The sequence below is a fragment of the Protopterus annectens genome, chromosome 17.part0, assembly GCF_019279795.1.
Source record: "Protopterus annectens isolate FY-2018-M chromosome 17.part0, PAN1.0, whole genome shotgun sequence".
NCBI classification, from domain to species: domain Eukaryota; kingdom Metazoa; phylum Chordata; order Ceratodontiformes; family Protopteridae; genus Protopterus; species Protopterus annectens.
The window spans coordinates 832205112-832227763 of NC_056751.1; the positions used below are offsets into that span (position 1 = coordinate 832205112).

The 22652-nt window shown below is 41.7% G+C and overlaps 1 protein-coding gene across 1 annotated transcript in view; it reads left to right on the forward strand.

Annotated features, from left to right (window-relative positions):
• PIDD1 (p53-induced death domain protein 1) overlaps positions 1-22652 on the forward strand; it is a 1004177-nt gene that overhangs the window by 387165 nt on the left and 594360 nt on the right. Inside the window, exon 9 of the mRNA XM_044059769.1 lies at positions 14850-14985. Within this exon, the coding sequence (XP_043915704.1) occupies positions 14850-14985 (136 nt within the window). The remainder of the gene's footprint in view (positions 1-14849; positions 14986-22652) is intronic.

A 22652-nucleotide genomic window follows, 5' to 3' on the forward strand; every position in this document is an offset into this window, starting at 1 on the left:
AAACCATTAATAGAATGCAGTGCTCCCTTCTACATGTATCTCACCAAACACATGCAGCAACTGGAGAAACCACAGAGCTTTCTCACTAAGAAGACACAGGGCCTCCAAACCATGACCTACATGGATAGACTGAAAGCCCCGTCACTGTTTTCTGTATCGTATAGGCTACTGAGAGGCAACTTGCGTCTGACCTACAGGGCAGTCTCTGACCCCTACCTGATGGAAATGCTACACATCTGCAAATCAAATGGCACTAGTGTCACTCGCACTAGGGATCTCAACCTTGCTGGTGGCATTAACAGAACATGCTGGAGAGACAGGTATGTCTCCCAGAGATTGCTGCTGCTCCTCTGGAATAAACTTACAGTTCTTGTTAAGCTGAGCTCCTCAATGACCCTATTCAAGTGCAGCCTGGACAAATGGATGGGTGACTGCAAATTCACCCCGGGCTTGGCACCCATGTCCGTCATGGATTGGGGTAGTCTGTGCTGATCTGCAAAGTATGTCCAGCTAACTAAAGACATTTAGGGCAACCTGGGATTAACCTGGCTAGGCTTATAAAGGCTCTAGGGCCATTAGCCTAGTAACCTCCTATGAATCTAGGAATACAGTCTGTAATGTCCATGAAAATCTCATGGTTTCCCTACGTGCTATGTCCTCTAATTCTATTTTTTGAAACATCTCTTCTTGAGCAGTCTTGTATTCAGCCAGCCTTTTCTTCATTTTGATCTCTGATTTTGCAGTTTTATCATCTCATCTGAATATCTGTTTAAAGCTCTTTCATTTTTTCCAGCCTTTTGTTGTTTGAGTTGATATACTCCATCAGTAATTTGTTTATTTTTACCAGATGTTCTTCATCTCACATTGCTGCAGTCATAACTTATGGGTAGTCCGCTGTCCTCAATACCAAAGTATTAGCAGATCTGACGTCAGGGTATTAAAAGCGCATGACCGACGTAATTTCCTCAGTCTTTGCGCATGGTGCAGAAGCAGGCTCTGAAATTATTCTGAGTTTCAGACCGAAACCAAGTTGGGCTAAGTACCCCATTGGGGAACATTTTGTTTTTCTTGCCTCAGTTACTCGGATGTCAGAAAAAGTGAATAATTGTATTTCTTGTGATTACCACTCTCTTTGTATTCCTTGTTTGGGACCTGAGGTAGGTGTCGCGTGCTAGATTTAATAACCATTAAACGAGGTTAGATTGTGCTAGGCTCGCCTTCGGTGTAATTACAATATGCCGTCGGATCCTCCAAAGATAAATCTTTAAAGTCCAAGCAGGATGACTCGTCCGTTCTTTAGACACTACGGTGGATTCGGTTGATCCGGCGAAGTTTCAACTGAGTCTCAGGGGACGTTGGTTTTGCAAGATGTGGCCTCTCAGGAGTCAGGTCAGGCTGAGGGGGCCTCTCAGGTTACTGTTCTCCCTTCCTTGTCTAAGGTGGTTAGGCCTTCTTCTGTCTCTAAGGTACCTTCCAAAGGCAGGCCTGGTTTGCCTACCACAGGTGTCAGTCCTAGTTCTGCAGGTTCTGTGCCTAGAAAACACATGCTTAAAATGGCAGAAGATTTAATTACTTTAATCAGGGGTTCTATGCCCCCTCCTGATAAGAGGCCTAGGGTGGAGCCAGAAATGGAAAGTTTGGAGCAGGCTTCAGATTACTCAGAGTCTTCGGCTGAAGACATTCAGGATTTTCCTCATTGTTCTGATTCAGACGCAGAGGATTCCTCTCCTTCTGCTTCTCCTCCAGAGGATTTTTCTTTTTCAGAAACCCTGCATTCCATGAGGGAGCATTTTAAATGGGAAGGTCAGGATTTCTCAGATTCCAGGAAGAGGCTTAGGAATTTTGTTTTATAGGCCCTTGGCTATACCTCCTGTTTTGGATGTTGTTCAAGACGTTTTCTCTGAGGCTTCCCTTAATCCAGACTCTTTGCCTCCTGCGCCAGTTAAGCCAGATAGGTATTACAGAGTGCCTGAGGCTCATAAATATCTGTATAAGAGCCCTAGGGCCGACCCAGAAACTATTAGCCAGGGACCTAAGGGTGTCAGGGCTTCTGTTGTTAAGAATCCAGTTCCTTTGGATAAGGATGCTAGAGCTTTGGAAAGGGGGGGTAAGAAAGTGTATACCTCTTCCACTTTAGCAATGAGGGCTTTGAATTGCCAGTTTCATATGTTGAAGTACCAGAATTTTCTCCTTACTCAGTTAAAATCTAAAGTGGATGCATAGAGTGTAAGGAATTACAGGATTTGGTACATGCCTCTGATCAGGTGGGTAAGCATGCTTTGCAGTGTGGTTTTGATGCTTTGCAGGCTTCTTCCAGGGTGGCTGCCACTGGTTCAGTTATTCGCAGGCACGCCTGGCTTAAGGATCAGAATTTGTCAGAGCATGTTAAAGCTAGGATTTTAGATGCTCCTTTGCAGTCTGAAGTTTTGTTTGGTTCTCCTGTGGAGTCTGTCTTGAAAAAAATGGAAGACAAGGCTAAGTCTATGCAGACTGTTAAAGATTTTTTGCAGGTGCAGCCCCTAAGTTTAGCAGGAACCGCCTGCTAAGGGTTGGACTTACCCTTCTCCTGATTCACAGTCTAGGGGTAGATCTAGGCGGCAGAGCTCAGAGTTCTTTCAGGCCTAGACCGTGGAGTTCACCAGCACAATCTACAGGTGAGGGCAGGGGCCAGTCCTTTCGTAAACAGGCCCAATGACCTGCATCTCCAGCTGCCAGATCCTTCCTGTCTGGCAGCTCCTTTGGGAGGAAAGTTGGCACTCTTCAAGCAAAATTGGTTTCTAGTCACCCAGGACAAATGGGTGTTGGACATTATAGACCGAGGCTACAAGTTTTATTTCCACATTGCCTCCTTTCAAAGGCATGCCAGACGTTCCTCCTCAGCAAAGGGTAGAGGCTCACAAACAGATTTCTTTACTTCTTCAATGGGGGCTATACAGCAGGTCCTCTGTCAGAAGTGGGCCTCGATTTTACTCTCGCCTATTTCTTGTACCAAAGAAAGGAAACGCTTGGAGGCCAATCTTGGATTTATCTATCCTCAACACATATCTGGACATTCCAAAATTCAAAATGTTGACGTTGCAACTTCTGCCTCTGTTGGGCAAAGATCACTGGATGGTAACTCTGGATCTCAAAGAGGCTTATCTTCATGTTCCTATCAGGCTCAGTTGCAGGAGATTCCGGCTGGGACTTTACATTATCAGTTCTCTGCATTGCCCTTTGGCTTATCTAAGGTATTCACAAAGTTCTGGCTCCAGTGATAGCCTTCTTCAGGTTAAGAGGAATACAAATTTATCCTTATTTGGACGATTGCCTGATTCTTGCTCAAGACGAGCACGAGCTTCTTCACCATCTACAGTATGTTATGACAGTGTTAAGGTGCCTAGGGTATTCTGTAGAAACAAAGTCCAGTCTAGTACCCTCTCAGGAAATGTGCTTGGGTGTGAGACTGAATACAGCTTCCCAGATGGCCTTTTTGACCCCGGACAAGCAAAAGAATCTTTACTTCCATCAATTGTCTCTACGGTCCAGGCTGACTGCAAGGACAGTCCTTCAAGGCTTGGGGTTCATGGCATCTTGTATTCTGGTGCTTCCCAATGCCAAACTGCATATGAGGAAGCTACAATGGTATCTCAAAAATGTATGGACACAACACTGCCAAGATCTGGACACTGTCATTCAGATAATACCTTGCATTCAAAAGGAATTTTGTGGGCTCAGGAATGTCACCTAAACAAGGGACTCTCTGTGACCCGACCAGAGGTGAGTCAGATTTTAACGACGGATGCCTCGGACAAGGCTTGGGGAGCACACCTCAATGGAAAATGGGTTCAAGACACGTGGCCTGCCAGACTTCAGCATTTACATATCAACTTGAAGGAAATGTTAGCAGTCCAGTTTGCATTGATGGCTTTCAAGGATTTACTTCTCCCAGGGCAGGTGTTGATTCAAACAGACAACACATCTGTCATGTGGTACATCGACAAGCAAGGGGAACTTCTTTGCAGGCAAGCTATGATTTTGTGGGAGACTGCTCTCAGTTTGCAACTCACTCTTCAAGCAAGGTTTCTGCCAGGAGCACAGAACTCCTTAGCAGATGTTTTGAGCAGACGAATACCACGAGTGGATCACAGTGAATTGGATCCTCATGTATTTCGACAGTTGACAATGATATGGGGACTCCAGACATAGATCTGTTCGCTTCCACTAAATTTCCAGGTGCCAAAGTTTTACACAAAGATGTTTCATCCCACAGCTTGGAAAGTGGATGCTCTATCATTCAGTTGGAGCAATCTTCACGTCTATGCCTTCCGCCTCTGCCTCTACTTCCAAGGTTCTCTTGAAGGTCAGACAAGACAAGCCTCCATGATTCTAATAGCTCCAGACTGGCCTCGACAGCACTGGTACCCTCTGCTGAGGAGTTTAGCAAACCTCCTTACCCTTTGCCTTTGATTCCACACCTTTTGACTCAGGAGGGCAATCATTTCCTCAATGTCAGGATTCAGTCCTGCATCTAACAGCCTGGCATATTCTGTTCTAGAACCTGGAGGTCGCAGCTTCCTCAACAAGTTTTGAATGTTATTTTGGAGGCCAGGAGGCCTAGTACAAGGAAAGTTTATGCTGATAAATGGAGGAGATTTGAGCTTTGATGTTTCCAGGCCTGATTTGAGTGTTTCTCTTCAATATCTTACAGAATTATTGGACAAGGGTTTGTCTTTCTGCTCTATAAAGTTCATGCTGCAGCCATTTCTGCTCACTATGACTGTGACCCACCATTATTCTCTCATCCTTTGTTTAAGCAATTCCTTAGAGGGGCAAAGAACATAAGACCCCGTGTAGAGCTCCTACTCCTGCTTGGGATCTCAATTTTGTGTTGGAAAAACTTACTTTACCTCCTTTTGAACCTGCAGCTACGGCTGAGTTAAAGTTTTGTCTTGAAGACTGCTTTTTTGTTGGCCATTACGTCTGCTAGAAGGGTTTCTGAATTACAGGCTCTAATGGCAGTTGAACCCTTCCTAATTTTTCATAAGGACAGGGTATCTCTGATCTAACCCTACTTTTATGCCTAAAGTGGTTTCAAATGTGGCCTTGAACCAATCTATTCATTTGCCTACTTTTTATGCAGATCCCCAAAATAAAGGGGAGAAAATTTTGCACACTTTGGATATTCACAGGCAGTTGCGTTATTATTTGAGCAAGACAAAAGGGTTCAGACAGTCTCAGCAGTTGTTTGTTTCTTTTGCTTTGGGTTCTCAGGAGAAACCTGTTTCAAAACAAACTATTTCTAAGTGGATTGGCCTTTGTATTGCTTTTTGTTATTCTCATCATGGTAAGGAGATTCCAGCTGGAATCAGGCCTCACTCTACTAGGGCTACTGCCACTTCTACTGCTTTTTTAAGGGGGGTTGCTACTAAAGATATTTTGGAAGCAGCTACTTGGAGTTCAGTGCACACTTTTTCTAAACATTACCATCTTCCTCTTTATTCCAAATCTAGGGCTGGATTTGCCACTGCAATCTTACAGGGCATTTTGGCAGCCCCCAATGCTTTATGATTTTGCCAGCCTCCCTTTACCTCTGCTTTGGGATTCTACCCATAAGTTATGACTGCAGCAATGTGAGATGAAGAACATAGTACAGTTTTGTACCTACCATAAATGTAGATGTTCGAAGATCCACATTGCTGCAGTCCCCTCCTCCTCCCCCTCTGTAGTTTGGAGTGGTTGTATGATTTGGGTTGTAGCTGTTTTTTGTACATGGTTTTAGGGAGTTATTCTATTTTTGGCTATGGCCTTTATTTTTAGGGCCTTCTGACATCTGGGGCAAGAAAAGACTAAGGAAATGACGACGGTCATGCGCTTTAATACGCCAGATCTGAGCGCCCATGACCGACGTCAGCCTAATACTTTGGTATTCGGGCCGACCGAGGACAGCGGACTACCCATAAGTTATGACTGCAGCAATGTGGATCTTCGAACATCTACATTTATGGTAGGTACAAAACTGTACTGTCTGTGTGCAGTTGCCTTGTACTTTCCTCTAGGTTACTGGAAGTCATGTCTGGAGGTTGCACTGCTTTTTGCTGAACAGTTGCATAACTTTTCGTGGTCAGTTGTTTTTTCCTCACCTTTTGTAGCTGATTTTCTTTCAGGTCCTCTATATTTCTTTTTTCCTGGCATCCAGGCAGTGCACTTATTAACCGGTTACTGAAATTTACTCAGAAACACAAAAGCGTGCTGGCCTTCTCTGCTGAGTTTCTCTTGTCACATTGCAGCTGTCTTGGAAATCTCTAATCTGTGTAATGTGTTATCAGTTGAGTTGTATATCGTTGTTGATACTGTTTACTGATAGTTAGACATTTAATATGATAAGGATATGCTGTATAGGTAAGACAAACACTACATACAAAAATACACATCACAGTGTCTCCACAAACAAGTCCCTAAGGCAAAGCACCACACATTCAAACATCTTGGTTATAGGAGACTCCATCATGAGACACACGGACACCCCATCACAAGGCTGGATAAAGAGAAGGTTACACTCATTTTGCTTGTCAGGGGCTTGGATTCCCTAAATCACGTAAGCACTCAAGTCACTCTACCACAATTACCAGTATGACTCAATCTTAGTCCATGTGGGTGTGAATGACCTAAACTGTACCTCCCTGGACTATATAAAGAAAGACATGATGGACCTCTCTAAATATGTGTCGCAGGCTGGTATGAGCCTCGCACTGAGAAGCATTGAGCATCATTTTATTCTAACCAAGAATGATACCACAATACAAACAGAAAATGATTGACTTCAGTAATTGGCTTAGCTACAGGTGCCATTCTAAGGGATCCAGTATTTGTTAGCCTGGGATGACATGATCAGCAGGCCACGCTACTGTGCAAGAGAAGGTCTATACCTGTTACTGCTATGCTTTTGAATACAGGCAGAGGCATTAGCCATCCCTGTAGTGCCTTTTTTATGCAGTGCCAAACTGACCTACCAATGTAACAAATTATTTTAATGCCAAGCTGAAGGTACTACTGCTTAATGCTAGGAGTCTTAACAAGAAACTGTACTTCCTGGAAGCTCTTCTTGCCCTGGAGAGTGCTGACATCTGTGCTGTTATAGAGATGTGGTTCAAGGTAGCGGAAATCACCCCCGCAGTGCAAGGCTACAATGCCTACCACATATTCAGACCACCCTCTTGAAAAGTATAAAATGAAAGGAGGAGGTGTTTCCATTTACATAAAAAACAATCAGACCTCTAGATTGGTCAGGCAGAATGACTCACTTGAGCTGCTCCATATCCAGCTGACCATAGGTAAAATCCCCCACTATGTCATCGCTAGCTGCAGGTCCCAAACCATGAACCAGGAAAACCACTCTGCATACCTGAAGTTACTAGAATCACTTACTATTCAGCCCAACACATTATTCATGGGTGATTTTAACTACTACTCCATAAACTGGGAAACATATACGACCACTAAAAGCAAGCTCAAAGATTCCTGGACTTTGTCAGTGAAAATGCTGAGAAACAGCTGGTGTGCACTCCCACTAGGTTCTCAAATATCCTTGACATAGTACTTGCAAACACTAGGGAGAGTCTCACCTCCACCCCCACCCCAGCGTAATGTCCTCATTTGTAAGATCGGATCATAAACTGGTCTCCTTTGAAAAACTCTAAAACTAAGTAAATTTTTCCAAGACAAATTGTCTTCTGTTAAGTGATTGCATTGCATAAATAATTCTAAAGCTCACCCTAACCCTGAAAACACCGTGGCCTGTGCAGAAATGTACAGAAATGTCCTGTACAACCATTTAAACAACTGCATAGAAATGGCAGTACTTGACCAAACCAAACCCAGGTCTGTCCAGAAAAACAAGCCATCCTAGTGGACCTCTGGCATAAATAGACTACAACAGAAGGAAGAAATTCCTGTGTAGAACTAAGTGGGAGGGTGCACAACAGAGAATTAAATCCCCCGTTAGTCTCAACCTGCAAATCAGGGAGCTAGTCAAGTCTTCAAAAACTAAATATGAGACTAAAGTGGCCTCCCAAGCAAAGGATAACCACAAAGCATTTTGAACTTATGTCCAAAACCTTAAGGGAAACACTCAACAGTGCTGAGTTGACTGTAGATGGCGCTGCCTGTACTCAGCCAGAGGAAATAGCAAACCTGCTGGCCGATAAATTCATCTCAGATTTCATCTTCTTTTCACTTCCGGTCACTCCCATAAAATACCCCTACCATTCCTTTGCCTGTTATCTCAAAAGAAAAGGTCATCACTGCACTCTCTAAAGCTAGAAACACTGCATCCATGGGCCCTGATGGAATCCCAGGGTGCCTGTTAAATGACCTAGCGGACCTGCTGAGATCTCTGTTTAACGACAGTCTCCAGACAGGCATTGTCCCAGTTTAGTGGAGGACAGCTACAGTCATCCCTCTGCACAAGGGGGGACCATCAGCTGACCCTGAAAACTTCCTACTCATAAGTCTGACTAGCCTCGTATGCAAAGCTTATGGGAAGGATAATCATGGACCTGATTAACAGCAACATAGGAAATCTCAGGACTGTAGACCCAACCGAGTGTGGTTTCATCAGTGGCAGGTCCTACCTGCTCAGTCTAGTGGACTTGTTTGAGAAGCTCAGAATGGCCATGGATGAGGATAAGACAGTGCATACTACCTACCTTGACCTGGTCAAGGCATTTAACACAATATCCCACTCAGGTGTTATGAGTAAACTCACAAAAATGGGCATAAACATCTACATCACCAGAGATGGATAGCCAAATGACTCACAGATAGGACATGTTAGAGCAGGGGAATCCACATCCAGCAAGAAGCCAGTCACCAGTGGAGTAACACAGTGCTCATTGCTGGGCTTCCTCCTATTTAGGATATACTTGGCTGATCAAGTTTGCTAGTGACTGCAAATTAGAGGCAATCATTGACTCCCAAATGATGTTGATATACTACAGAAAGGTCTGATACAGACTGATGATTGGTGTCAGAGCTATGGCCTCAGACTAAATGTGAAGAAGTGCATAATAATAATACCCTTTGGGAAATCAAATACCCCTGCAAATTGTAACATTGATAGCACCCCTAAGAGATCTGGATATTCCGATAGTAATATGAACTTTGACCACTATGTATGTCCATGGTGGTGAGGAAATCTTTTCTGTGTAGCTCAGTTTATAAGAAAAGGCATGGCCATGTATCTCACCAGGCACCTGTAACAGCAGGAGTGTCCTCAGAGATTTCTCACTAAAAAAAAAATAGCGTCTATATTATCTTATCAAAGTTTCAGAATATCGAATCTGATACGGTTGACACCATATCATCGAATTCGGAAACATCGAAAGATAAACAAAAATGCCTAAAAACAAAAATAAATAAAAACTTACCTTTGCAAGCAGGGGGGCAAGCCACCCTGCACTCCCCCACACATACACATCCCTACTTAAATATACCAACCCTGAGACCGCACTACATTGAACTAAATGGAAATCTCCCCTTATGGAGATTTCCGTTTAAACGTTCGATGTTTTTTGCTTTTGCTGATCTGGTGCCGACAATATCAGCTTCGATATTGTTGGCCTTCGTCAAAGTGAAGTCGACCCAAAAAAATGCAGGGTATAACCAACATGTCATATGTGGATTGATTTAAAAGTCTTATTGCTATATTCAGTTTCTTACCGATTACTGAGGGGTGATTTATATCTGTGCCTGATCTACAAGGCAGTCTCTGACCCAGCCCTGATGGAAATGTTGCATATTTGCAAAACTATCCGTTTCAAGGATCTAAACCTGATGTTTGATATGAATAGATCATGGTGGAGACACAGATATGTAGTCACAAAGAGGCAGGCTAGCAAGTACGGTAGATGCACAGGCCAGACAAACTTTAACACTGTACGTAACACATTACGTACTACAGTTTATCGAAAATATCCACAATATAACAGCCTGCTACATGCCTCCAGTCTCCATCCCAAACACACCATTAATAATATTCCTAAATCTCAGTTTTTGCGCTTGAAGAGAATTTGTTCTTCACAGCAGGATTTGACACAATCCCATCAGGATTTAGCCAACAGATTTTTAGCTAGGGGATATGGTACACAGAATGTGAACTCGGCCATGCACTGGGCCAACAACCAATCCAGGGGTACCTTATTAGAATACAAACATACACCCAGGAAGGAGAATAAGGATACCTTGAGAATGGTCACTACATTTGGCAGAAACACAGCCTTTCTTACTGATGTCATTGACAAACACTGGAATATTCTGAAGGCCAATGAACAATTGGGTGACCTTTTGGGGGACAAATGCTCATTTTCCTTCAGGCGGGGTAAAATCTTAGGGTCCCATTTCTCTCACTACAAGAAAATTATGCATCAGGATACCATTTATCATCAAACTACATTAACAGGGGAGAGACTGGTTGGTTCTTATCCTTGTGGACACTGCACCTTCTGCAAATATGCCTTTAAAACCAAATCCTTTACCAGTAAAAATACTGGGCAGCTGTACAATATCAATTGTTATGCTAATTGCGGAACGGATTGGGTTATATATTTGGCCACCTGCACTTGTCAAGCCTTTTATGTGGGCCAAACTTCTAGACAATTCAGATTTCAAATGTCAGAACATTTAGGAGACATTAGGAATGCAAGAGCCACCAATGCTCAATATGGACACTTGCTGGTTCATCACATGGCTAAATTTACTTTTACAGTCATAGACAAAGTATTGGGCAACAGGTCTTTTAAAACGGGGTGGCATAGTATACTAAACATGAAGGAAAGGAAATGGATTGTCAAATTAGGGGGTTTATTCCCACCTGGATTAAATGATAAACTGTAGGGTTTTCCTTTCTCTTCATGGGTCTTGATACTGTTTATGAATCCATTAACAATTCTTGGGTTTGTCCCAAGAAGAAAATAGTAAAATAATGATAAGAAAAAAAGAACAAAAAAAATAGTAAATATGTATAGAATCTGTTGTTTTTTTTATATTCATTATTTAGTATTAGACTAGTTTTTCCTTAGACAGGAAATGATGTCACTGGTCTTTAATGACACTGAGTATATATTGCAGTTGTCATACTGCTTTATGTTATGTACCACTGATGAAAGCTATAAGCTGAAACTGATCTGGTTCTCTTAATAGATCTTCACGCTCCCAAGATGCTAGCTCCCTTTGTGTTTTGGAGACACAGATATGTATCCCAGAGATTGCTCCTTCTCTGGAATGGGCTTCCTATTCAAGTGAAGCAGAGCCCTTCCCTGACCATGTTGAAGCATAATCCGGGCCGATGGATGGGAAATCACAGATTCACTCTTAGGGTGGTGCCCATCCCTAATGGAGAGAGGCACTTTGTAAAAATACTGAAAACCCTGCTTGATGACCCTTATCTTTCCCCTAGAGATAGAAAATTTGGTAAAATCTGGGTAAAACTGGCTAGGCTTGTAAGGGCTCTTGACCATTAGCCTAGTAATCTCCTATGGACCTATGTAATCCCTAGAATTTCATCAATGTAATTCAGGGTTCCATCACTTATCTGGAATTCACTACATAGTACACAGTACTGCTCATTGATATCCTAATCAGAAATTCCTCTCTTTATACAGCACTAGTGAGCCCCTCATTCACTGGGCCCAAAATGCTCATAAATGAAAGTTAATGTTTATCAGGAACTTCAGTTAATATATACCTTATAATATTAGAATATTTCTATAATACAGTGCATTGGATTCCTGTAATTATTTTTCATATTTGGTGAAAATGATGTACTAGGGACATGTTTAACAAGTTTAAGACTCCTTAGCACTGTTAAGATTGGGTTTCACACTGTGGTTTAGGAGTGGACATTGGTGGCTGGTAAAGAACAGCAGCAGAATGTACAACAACTTTTTGAAGCTGTTAAGATTTCAATCTTCCACACTTGAAAATAGAAACCCAATCCAAAGAGCTAAATGATTCTCTTGTCTCCAGGAATTTTAACCATCCTAACCTTCCAATAATCCAATCAGTATTAAGATTTCCTTTTCAAGATGCATCCTCCAAATTAACTAATTGTTGATTGATATATATATATATATACTGTCTGTTTCTTCTCATTTTGGTATACCTGTATATTAAGGGCAAGATGGCATAATATTGATCTTGCAAAAATAGTCATTTTTAGCTCTGTAATTTTCTGGCAAACTTCAGTAGCATACTGGAAAGTTGCCATAAATTATGCATGATTGCAGCCAGTGTTTTTCCAGTAGCTTTTGACCAAATTTTAGTTTTTGATTTTCAAAGTTTTCACTGTCAGGCAGGGCCACATCATATGGCCAGCTGTACTTTCCTTATCTTCTTCAGTGAGCACTTTCTCTCTTTTCTCAATTTGTGATCAGTACAGGTTCATAATAATTAAATGAGTTACTAGAAGCAAACCCGACTCAGTTAACTGAGTGAAATTAAATAAATTAATTCATTGTACAAATTACGGCAGTTAGCACAAATGTTAGAACAGCTGAATAAAATTACTTTTGAAAGTACATGGAGGTCTCCCAAAAAATTTCCATTTTGGATGGCAATATGTGAGTGCCGGAACAGTGTCCTCTGTGAAATGAGGGTCAGTTGAGATGTAACTCAGTGCTGTAGTGAGTGCTTCCTTAGTTGCGTCTTCATGCTAAGTGATGCTTTGTAGCTTAAGCAAATGGATGGTTTATTCATGTGTTCAAAGCAGTTTAGGGAAAAACATGATCTATGTAAAGGCAAGAGACTGATGATTTTAAAATGTATGTACATATGGTTTTGAAAAGTGATGCTGTCTTTTTCTGTATGAAGGGTTAAAACAATGTTTTAAAGTTGAGGTAACTGAAATGGAGTTTATCTGCAGCTGTTGTGAGCTCATTCTGTAGGGTTATTCTAAGAGTGAATACATTATATGCTTTAAAGATACAACTTGGCTACACTTGTTTTGATTGGGAGATTTGTTTCCATTGATTTATGTGATCAAGCTTCTATTAGCATTTATTTGACTAGTTGCCACAGCTTGTTTTTTTCAGTTATGTTGTCTTATTAAAATATATGAAAATAATTCACACTTTCGGTCTTTAGAAAGATGAATTGCCTGGTTGTAAGTGATCTCCCTGTGTTGTATTTTTTGTAGATGTTTGAAAAGAGATTTTTTAAGGGATTCCTGCCTTTGAGAGAACTATGCGTCCTTTATAACAATGTGTATTATATTAGTATTAGTTTATTCTACCCTGGATTGAAAATTAACCCTCAAACAGGACATTTTCTCTATGTTGGCATTCTCACTCCTGCAGCTTTTTGTTCTTTCAAAGTTCACCAAGGACTTACATTTGTGCTCAGCTTGCATTTTGGCAGTCCCACTTCAAGCATGTGCAACTATATTTCGGTGTTCACTTGGCATTGGCATTTAACTCTTCACTCAATTTTTTTTTTTTTAGATACACACACACATGAGCAATTAACCGAACCTTCACATTACTGAAGTTTTTTTTACAGGGAAAGAAGACTCTTGACCAACATTTAACAAAATAGCACACTGAAGTATGTCAAACCCAACCAGGTGGAGGGCTATGCCCCCACAACTCCCCTAACTAAATATACCAACTCTGGGATTGCACTGCATTGGGGAAAAGGGCACATTTCCCCATGTTGGCCAAGTGTCCCTTCATTCCCTGTTTAAAAATAAATAAATAAAAACGTACAGGGGTTGTTCGGGTTCAGTTAATTGCAGTTTCGGTGCTGTCTCAGTAATCTGCAATTTGGGTAAGTGTAAGTTTGGTCTACTGAAGTAGACCAATATATTTATGTATGTATGTATGTAAATATATTAACCATTTGACAATGACAGTCAATGGACTGATACCTGAGAGTGTATCATCCATGAAGTATTTAGGAATACTATTAAGAAATAAGATGACTCTTAAAAAAACACTGATGTACTGTCATTAAAATTCAAGCAGTAGGTTTTGCATGACTTGATTGAAACCTTCCCTAACTGTAGACATTTGCAGAAACTATTTTTGTTGTGGTTCCCTCTGGTTCTGCTGTACTCTGTAACACTTCTATATTTGCCCTTCACAGAATGTTGTCAGCTTATAATACAACTATAATGTTTGCTACTAGCATCAATGACTTGCTTGCTTTCCCTGTCTGTCAGTTGAAATTAGCCTTCAAGCTAATCAACATAAACTGACCTGTGCTTCATGGAACTTTCTGTCTTGGTATTCCCCTACATAGAGACTCCGATCCACCAATATGTTTAATATTAAAGTCCCAGACGTACACAGCAAGTGTGGTGCTTCACTTTTCTGGCATGCTATTTCTTATTTTGAACTATAGCGTTTGCTTCTAGCATAGCTAGATAGAATTTCAGATGCCAGTGTCATGAACTCATTCAACAAATAAGTAGTCCTTAGCTGTGACATCAACTGAAGCTCACAGTCCCACTTTTAGTTGCTTACTACCTCTGCTTTACCATTTGCTATCACTAACCTAACTTGATCTCTCAACCTAAATTTGTTGTGTTTTCATTTTATATTTATAACTTGCATATCATACCTGAAAGCTTGTTGCTGTGAATGATGAATGTAAATTATGAAACTTAAACGTTGATTAAATGATTTTCACATGTGCTTGATTTTGGTTTTTGAATGCTGGGATTTATGTATATATTTTCCTTACTTGTTGCTTAATTCCTGATCACTAAACATAAAAAAAATCCATTGAGTTGATGCAGTTTTCAAATACTTTGAACTAGGAATTCAGCTGAGTTTCCACTGTCAGTTCATGTGCAGTTGTGTTTGTTTTTGCAGGCCTAAATGTAGACCGCAGCCGATTGCATCTTCTCCATGGAGATCAGCAAGCTCAAACATGGACCGATATCACCAGCCAGGTGGTACTAGAACTTACACATCTGTTTGTATTGTTTGAAGTCAATCACTTCTCTTGGTAAGTTGTTTACATTGACTTGTACCTCTTATTTAAACATTCCCACCAAAGTGTCTGTGTGTATGCACCAATTCAAAATGGTGGTGTGTTAGCATCAGCTTCCACAAGAAACTATTAGCCTTTTTATGCAATATATTTTACATATTTAAGACTTGTCCTTTTGTCTGCCTTCTTTCCTTTTTCCTTCTTTAACTTGCTTTAGAAAATAGCTAAAATGAAGGGTAATACACTAGGCATGATTCTTTAGGCTCTATGTCGCTGCATGTAGTTATTTTGGGGAAGGGGATTTTCCTCCTTATAGGCTCTCAGAATCTGGGGATTTTCCTCCTTATAGGCTCTCAGAATCTTTAGTTTAGTTGAACAGGTAGATGAGCCAGAAACACCTATTGGATGATGCCTTTTGTAGTTCAGAATGGACTTTTATATCTGCTGCACAGCAGGCCACTAAAGAGACTGAACAGCATAGGATGAATAATTCTAGAATTTGGTATACATAACTGTGGTTGATGCTAAATGACTACTGTTTAATTTTACAAACTGTCAGCACTTGTAGTGGCATAGAGAATGCTGGAACTTGTCATTTTCATTGTCTTCAAGTATGACTTTCTTGGTTTCAGCTCAACAAACCCCACAAAAAAGCACATTTTGCTGGTTAGCAAGCCTCACATTCTGACTCACTCGCTTACTTATACATACTATATCCATGGTTGCACTACTGTCTAGGTTGACAGAGTGAACAGTCTTGTCTTCATCCATTGCTCTGGTGACCTTTTTGAAGTCTACTACTAGACTGAGTAAGCAAAGCCTGCCGTTGATGAGCCCAAAGTGTGATGAGTCCAATGTTTGGAAGATCCCTAAAGTTTCTGTTTGTATACTGCTGTTGATTTCAGTTTGTGTAGGTTTTAATCTTTTCTTAATAGCTGTGCAACCATGGAGATAGCATGTATAAGTAATGGAGTGAGAAGGCATGGAGGGGCTTGGATGGGAGTGAGGAAATCTACCCTAGGACTGCTCCCCGTGCTACTTTTGGACAGAGTCAGCACCTAAATGGTCTTTCCTACAGTGGCCATTATCAATACTGAATGGTATTATCCTGGCGGTAATCACTCTTTCATTCAGAATTCATTACTATCCTGTGTATACAGTTATAGGGTTTGGAAATGTGTAAGGGTAATTTGAACTAATGGGATTAACAGCTAGTCTTAAAATGGCCTGCAAGTGCAGTTATCCTAGTATTCACTTTTGAACCTATGAACTAGTGACTTCTTGTGTGGAATAGTGATCAGTGAGTTCAACCTCAGGGAACTGAACTTGTTGAATTTATACCTTGCACACTTTATAATCAGTCAAATATAGGGTAACATCAAGTAGGTCTGTTAAATGGAAACAGAGGTAAACCTTACTGCTGGCGAATTATTTGTACTAATCAAACTAATTTTCAGTTCACGAATGTTACAGTTTAGTTCTAGAATGCACTACCTCCTTCCCATTTCATTATAATGAAGTGATGTCATGTAGCTGACCTACATATGAGCAATGTTATCAGCGGTAACATCTTACTGAAGTCATTGCATGCGGTAACATCTTACTGAATTCATTGCATGTTTATCTGTATAATCATCTTTAGGTGGAATGTATACTTTTTCTGTTTTTATGATGTGCAAGAAATGTTGGGAGTATTTTTCTTGGCTTTCATTAAAATTGTGTAGGGCCCAGTAGGATGTAACCAGTCTATAAATACAGATAAAATTTTTGTGCACTATCACAAAGAACTTGTTAAACTTGTTTGTTAGCTGTACAGAATGATTTGGGCTAGAGACCAGATTAAGTGGCAAGATAGAGTTTGGTAGCAATTGATGTGCAGTCCAAGTTGACTGATCGCTGGGGTCTCCATAAATCCTTACTGAAATCAGTCATTTGTTATGTTTTATTATAAACTTTTCAAGCAAGTGATCTGATAGTCCACTGTACATTTTGTCAGAGTAAGTCTTATGACCATATTTGATGTACCAAGCTGTCTGGCAACCCCTTACTTTTTGATTAAAAGCAAGAAAATTAATTGGCGTTATTTTTGTAACATTCCCACCACTCAAACTCTTTTCCCACTCACTACTGTGATGTATATGTAACTTCTGACAAAATTATTGTATGTATTTGGGCAAACAGTATTGCATAGTATTCCATTGAATACTGGTCTTTCTTTGAGATCTGTATAATTTTCCAACCACCTACTACTGTGATGTATATATATAACTTCTGACAAAATTATTGTGTTATTGGACAAACATTAATAGTACTCTGTTGTATAGTGTGCTTTCTTTATGATCTGTATAATTGTCTCTACTGTATAATTTATGTGCTGATATACTGTGTACTTTTGTGTGGAGCTTTACTCCCTGGGCCTCCGCTGAAAATGGGCAATAAGTCCAGTCAGACTTCCCTGGTAAACAAGTCTTAAATAAATAAAAATAAAACAAAAATGAATTCACTAAGCAACAACCAGCTCAGGATGTGCATATAAGTAATTCTTACTCAAGGCTAAACCTTTGTGTAAAGATGTTAATACTATTAGCCAGAAGTTAGGTAATGCATCAGGGCATAGGGCTTTCCACTTAGAAGCTTTTCTTAATTTTGTCTCAGTTTCTCTGGCCGTTACTTCATCCCACTTTACATCTTGTACATTATAACTCCTTATATTTTTTTTAATTCTTCTATATATTTACGATCTTTATGTTCAACAGGGTCTTCATAAATACAGTAAACTCTCAGTTACCCAGAACTCAAGCTACCAGAACTCTCAAGCAGCCAGAAAAAAAAAATACAGTACAATTTTCATATGTTGCACTTTGTTTCCCCCTGCAGAAACATACCTTACATTTTTAGAGTTTTAAGAAGGAAGATAGGAATAAATTCCCTTTCTCCCTAACCTAAGAATAAATCAAACCAAACAAATAGTATAGGGTGCAGTATCAGGCCTGTTTTTAATAGCAACTCTCAAGCAACCAGAAACTATAGATCTAATGTTGTTAATCTTCACCCAATCCTTGACAGTGGGTTCATTTCCTAACCTCGGAATCGACTCAGCCATATCTTCCAGTTCGCGCTTTCCAAACTCTCGAGCCAGGCACTACCCATAATGCTCCTCACATGGATTACTTCAGATCTCATTTGCCACTTCGCAGACCAGACACATCAGTTTCCTTCTCTCGAGCCTTGACCTTTCAGTGATTGTTAAATTTTTTATTAGCTGTTCCTTTTCTTAATACCTTTATTCTTTTTTTTCTTAATGTTATCTACCCACTTCTCTAAGCTTTTCCTAAAAATCTTAAATCCCTTTCTTTCTACCGTTGATAGAACTTCCATACCTTTGCTGGCACTTGTTTTCTTTACCTTTGGGTAGCCTAATTACCATTGTTGGTATTCTTCTTTAATTTCTTTCCTTCATTTTTTCCTCTAAAAAAAAAAAAAAAAAACTTGACTCTTTGCCCTTTCCCGTGTTGCATGACCTTAACGATGATTGTTAACAGTGAATAAAAAATGTCTGATCAGAAACAAATTTCACCTGCTAAGCCTAGTAAAGGCACTTCAGGTTTTAAAAGATGTCAAAAGTGTGAAAGTAAAATGCCTAATTCTGATAACTACTCTTTATGTGTATATTGCCTAGGAAAAATCCACTTGTAAGAGGACTGTTCTATATGTCATAGGTTCTCCAGTTGAACCCTGACTGAAAGGAAAAACAAATTAAATCTACCTTTGAAGAGGCCTTATCTGAGCCTAGACCTGAGGCTAGCGCTTCTTCTTCATCTTCCTCTGCTTCGAGGAAAAGGGCTTCATCGATTCCAAAATCTTTGGAACTGACAAAAAAATTGCCAAAACCATCCTCGGTGCCAAAGAGCCCCTTGGTACTGAAGGAATTACTGACATCAAACCCAAATGTTCCTTTGAACCAAAAATGACGCCCGCTTCGGCACCGACTGATTCCTCGGTACCAAAGCTAATTCAGTTACCATGAACACAATATTCTCCATCCATATGCCACCTAGTCCCTTCTTGGAAGCCAGACCTCCGAAATCACCCTCCGTATGCTCCATTTGAGCTACTAAGAGCCTGTCTGAGAAAGACATATTGAGACTGGTGGACCAGCTCTTTATGGCTGGGGGTTACTCTCGGTTCCTAGCCATACTGGCCGTGGAACAAGTCTAGCTATAACCCCCCCCCATATCCTCCTCCAACTCCAATCGAGATTTTGGAGCCTCAGTTCTGACTCCTCCAGCATCGACTGCTTCGGTACCTGTAGCTTCTTCCTCTCTGGTTCTGAACGTTGTCTTGAGTTCCTCTGAGCCTTCAGCACTGGAGGTCTCCCAGGGTTGTGATTCTCTAGTCGGGTCCAAGAGACTTAGATTGATTTCCTTTCGTTCAGAACCCTCCATGTCTCTCGGCACCTCAACCTTTGTAAGATCGACCCAGCCTTCTGTCCCAGAGGCTGACTCTTTGGTGTGGGATGTGACCCTGGTTCTGAAGGAGTCTGTTTCAGTCCTGGGCTCTCATCCCTGTACTGGGGGGGCAGCCTTTAGGATAATGAAGAAGCATGGTCCATTGAGGACTCTGTCTTTGCCATCCCTGTCGGGACAGATTTTTTAGCTCCTCTATACCAGAGCTACCATCATTCTCACCCCTGGGACAGAGGGCACAAAAGTCCCATGTGATTCCCACCTTAGTTGTCCCCTGTTCGGATGCTTCCCCAGATCATCCTCCTGAAAGAGTCCCTGCAAAGAAGAAGCAGTGCAAGAGGAAGCACCTGGACTCCCTGGAAGATTCCTTCACAGAAGATACTGATTTTGATGAAGGGGAAGGTTCTCCCAGGTCACCCCCCCTGATGATGTTTCCTTCGAGGACATCCTGGAAATCCTGAAACAGAGGCATGGCTGGCCGTCCATTCAACTGTCCTCAAAGGAATCAGTATACCTGGAGGCTTTTTGTGCCCAACCCTCCACTTCTTGGAGCTCTCCGTCCTCTGACTATCTCATTAAACTGATTGCTCAGCAGGCGTGGAAGATGCCTGACTTCATAGAGCCAATCCCCAAGAGGCCTGACTTGATTTTGTCAGCACCTAAAGATGAACCACATTGGTCTAAGGGAATTCCTGTCGATGCCATTGTGATAGTAGCTGCCACCAAAAGGGAACTTGCTGAAGAGAGTCCTACTATCCATCCTCCTAACAAGAAGTCTAGGACGTTGGATAGACTTGGGAAGCATGTTTATGCTTCAACAACCTTCGCTCTAGGGTCCTTGAACTATATGGCACACTTTACCAGATTACAGAGAGATTTGATTAAAGAACTTTCAAATACTCTTTCAAGAGCAGTGGTGAAAGAGGTCCGTGACAAAGTTTTCCCTCAGCTTGCAACCCTAGATCCCATCTCCAACTCGTCCATGAGGCTCAATGCTCATGCAGACAAGGGGACAACCAGTGCAGTGGGTTCAGGTATAGCCATCAGAAGGCATCCTGGATGTGCTTGTGTGACTTTGCGAAGCCATTTAAAGTGTCATTTGTCAGTGCTCCTTTTGATGGATCCTCCCTTTTTAGAAGTGAGCAAGATGGCAAGACCCTATCTGATGTAGGCATATGTTTCTCCACCCCTCAGATGTCTTATTCAGGGAACCAAAGGAGTGGAAGACTATGGTTTAGAAAATCCAAAGGGCCTTTCCAAGACTCACAAGGCAAAGACTTTCCCCAGGGCAGAGGAGGAAGCAATGGAAGACGCCGCCCTAGGGGCAGAAATGGACCGCAGAATCATGGGTCCAGAGAATCTTTCTCTGGAGCTTCCTATCAGCATCCCTGAAAGGGTGCCCGATTGCCCTCCTCTGGAGACAGTCGGGGGGGGGGGTGATTATCCCTGCACCTACCAGCCTGGCAACTAACTTCGGACAAATGGGTGCAAGGAATAATATCCAGAGGCTACTAAATTCCACTATCTGCAAATCCCAAAACCCAGAAAAAGATCCCAGATGTTCCACCTAGTCAAAGGAAAGCAGTAGTCTTAGAAATTCAAAAACTGCTCGAAAAAGAGTCGTCCAAGCAGTCCCACCAGACCAAACAGGATCTGGGGTTTACTCAAGATTCTTTTTAGTGCCCAAAAAAAAGGGGACTGGAGACCCATTTTGGATCTCAGCCACTTCAGCAGGGCAGTTCAACAAACCAAATTCCGGATGGTCTCGGCACAATTCATGCTTCCTTTTTTGGAAAAAGGCAACTGGATGTGCCCTATAGCCCTCTAATATGCTTATTACCACATAAAAGTGGAAAAAAAGCTCCAAGAGGTTTCTACGCTTCCGGCTAGGAGACAGTCATCTCCAGTTCAAAGCATTGCCCTTTGGTCTCACCACAGCCCCCAGGGTGTTCACCAAACGCATGGCAGTGGTTGCAGCTCACCTCAGACTACAAGGTTTTCGAGTCTTCCCCTATCTCGACGGCTGGCTCCTCACTGCTACGACTATGTGCCTCTTAGAACAGGCAAGAGATTGCACCATAAATATTTGCACATCTCTAGGCATAACAATAAATTTCGAAAAGTCCAACCTTCAGCCTTCCCAGCAACTGGATTTCATTGGTGCTCATTTAAATGAACCATCATCACTTTCGGGGGATTGCTTCTCTCCCTGCAGGAAGACTACAAAGTATCGGAGTGCAAGTCAGACAAATTCTCCAAAACAACAGGGTCCCAGCGAGACTTGTCCTTCAAACCTTGGGCACTATGGCTTCTTTAGTCACTCTGGTTCCTCTAGTGAGATTTCATATGAGAATACCGCAGTGGTTATTAGCAACCCAATGGTCTCAGATACACAAACCAATGTCTCATCTAGTCTCGATTACCAACCAATGCAAACAAGACCTCAAATGGTGGCTTCACTCCGACCAGATTCTCTTGGGCTGGCCATTCATCCTGCCTCAGCCCCAAGCCATAATGACCACGGATGCTTCACAAATAGGGTGGGGGGGGGCATTACCTGGGAAAGACAGTCCAAGGAACATGGTCCCAATTGGGGACAATTTGCACATCAGTGTTCTGGAAATGAGGGCAGTGCTGTTAGCATTGCAAGCATTCCAAGATGCCCTCCCTCTAGGGACAGGAGCAATTCAGACATACAACATGTCAGTAGTCTGATATATCAACAAACAAGGGGGAACCAAATCTTACCCACTGTGTCGAGAAGCACTCAGAGTTTAGCAATGGGCAATTTCTTCCAACTGCTTTCTAATAGCAATGCACATTCTGGGAAGTTCCAGTATGATAACAGACAAATTGAGCAGAACAGTTCTTATGCCTCACGAGTGGTCTCTGAATCCTCTAGTGGCAGACAGGATTTTTCGTCATTGGGGCCAACCTTGCTGCGACCTATTTGCTTCTCCCTTGAACAACAAGTGCAGAAGTTACTTTGCCCTAATCCTCCCTCCTGAGGAGTTGCCCAGTGAAGCTGTTCTCCACGCTTGGCCTCCTGGTCTGTTATATGCCTTTCCCCAACACCTGTTATATCACAATTCCTAAAGAAAGCCAAAAGGACAGAGAATTCAATAATCCTCATTGCCCCCTTCTGGCCTTGACAAGTTTGGTTTCCCTTCCTCTGGCCTCATCTAATACGGGAAGCCATGGATTTTGGACCCAGTT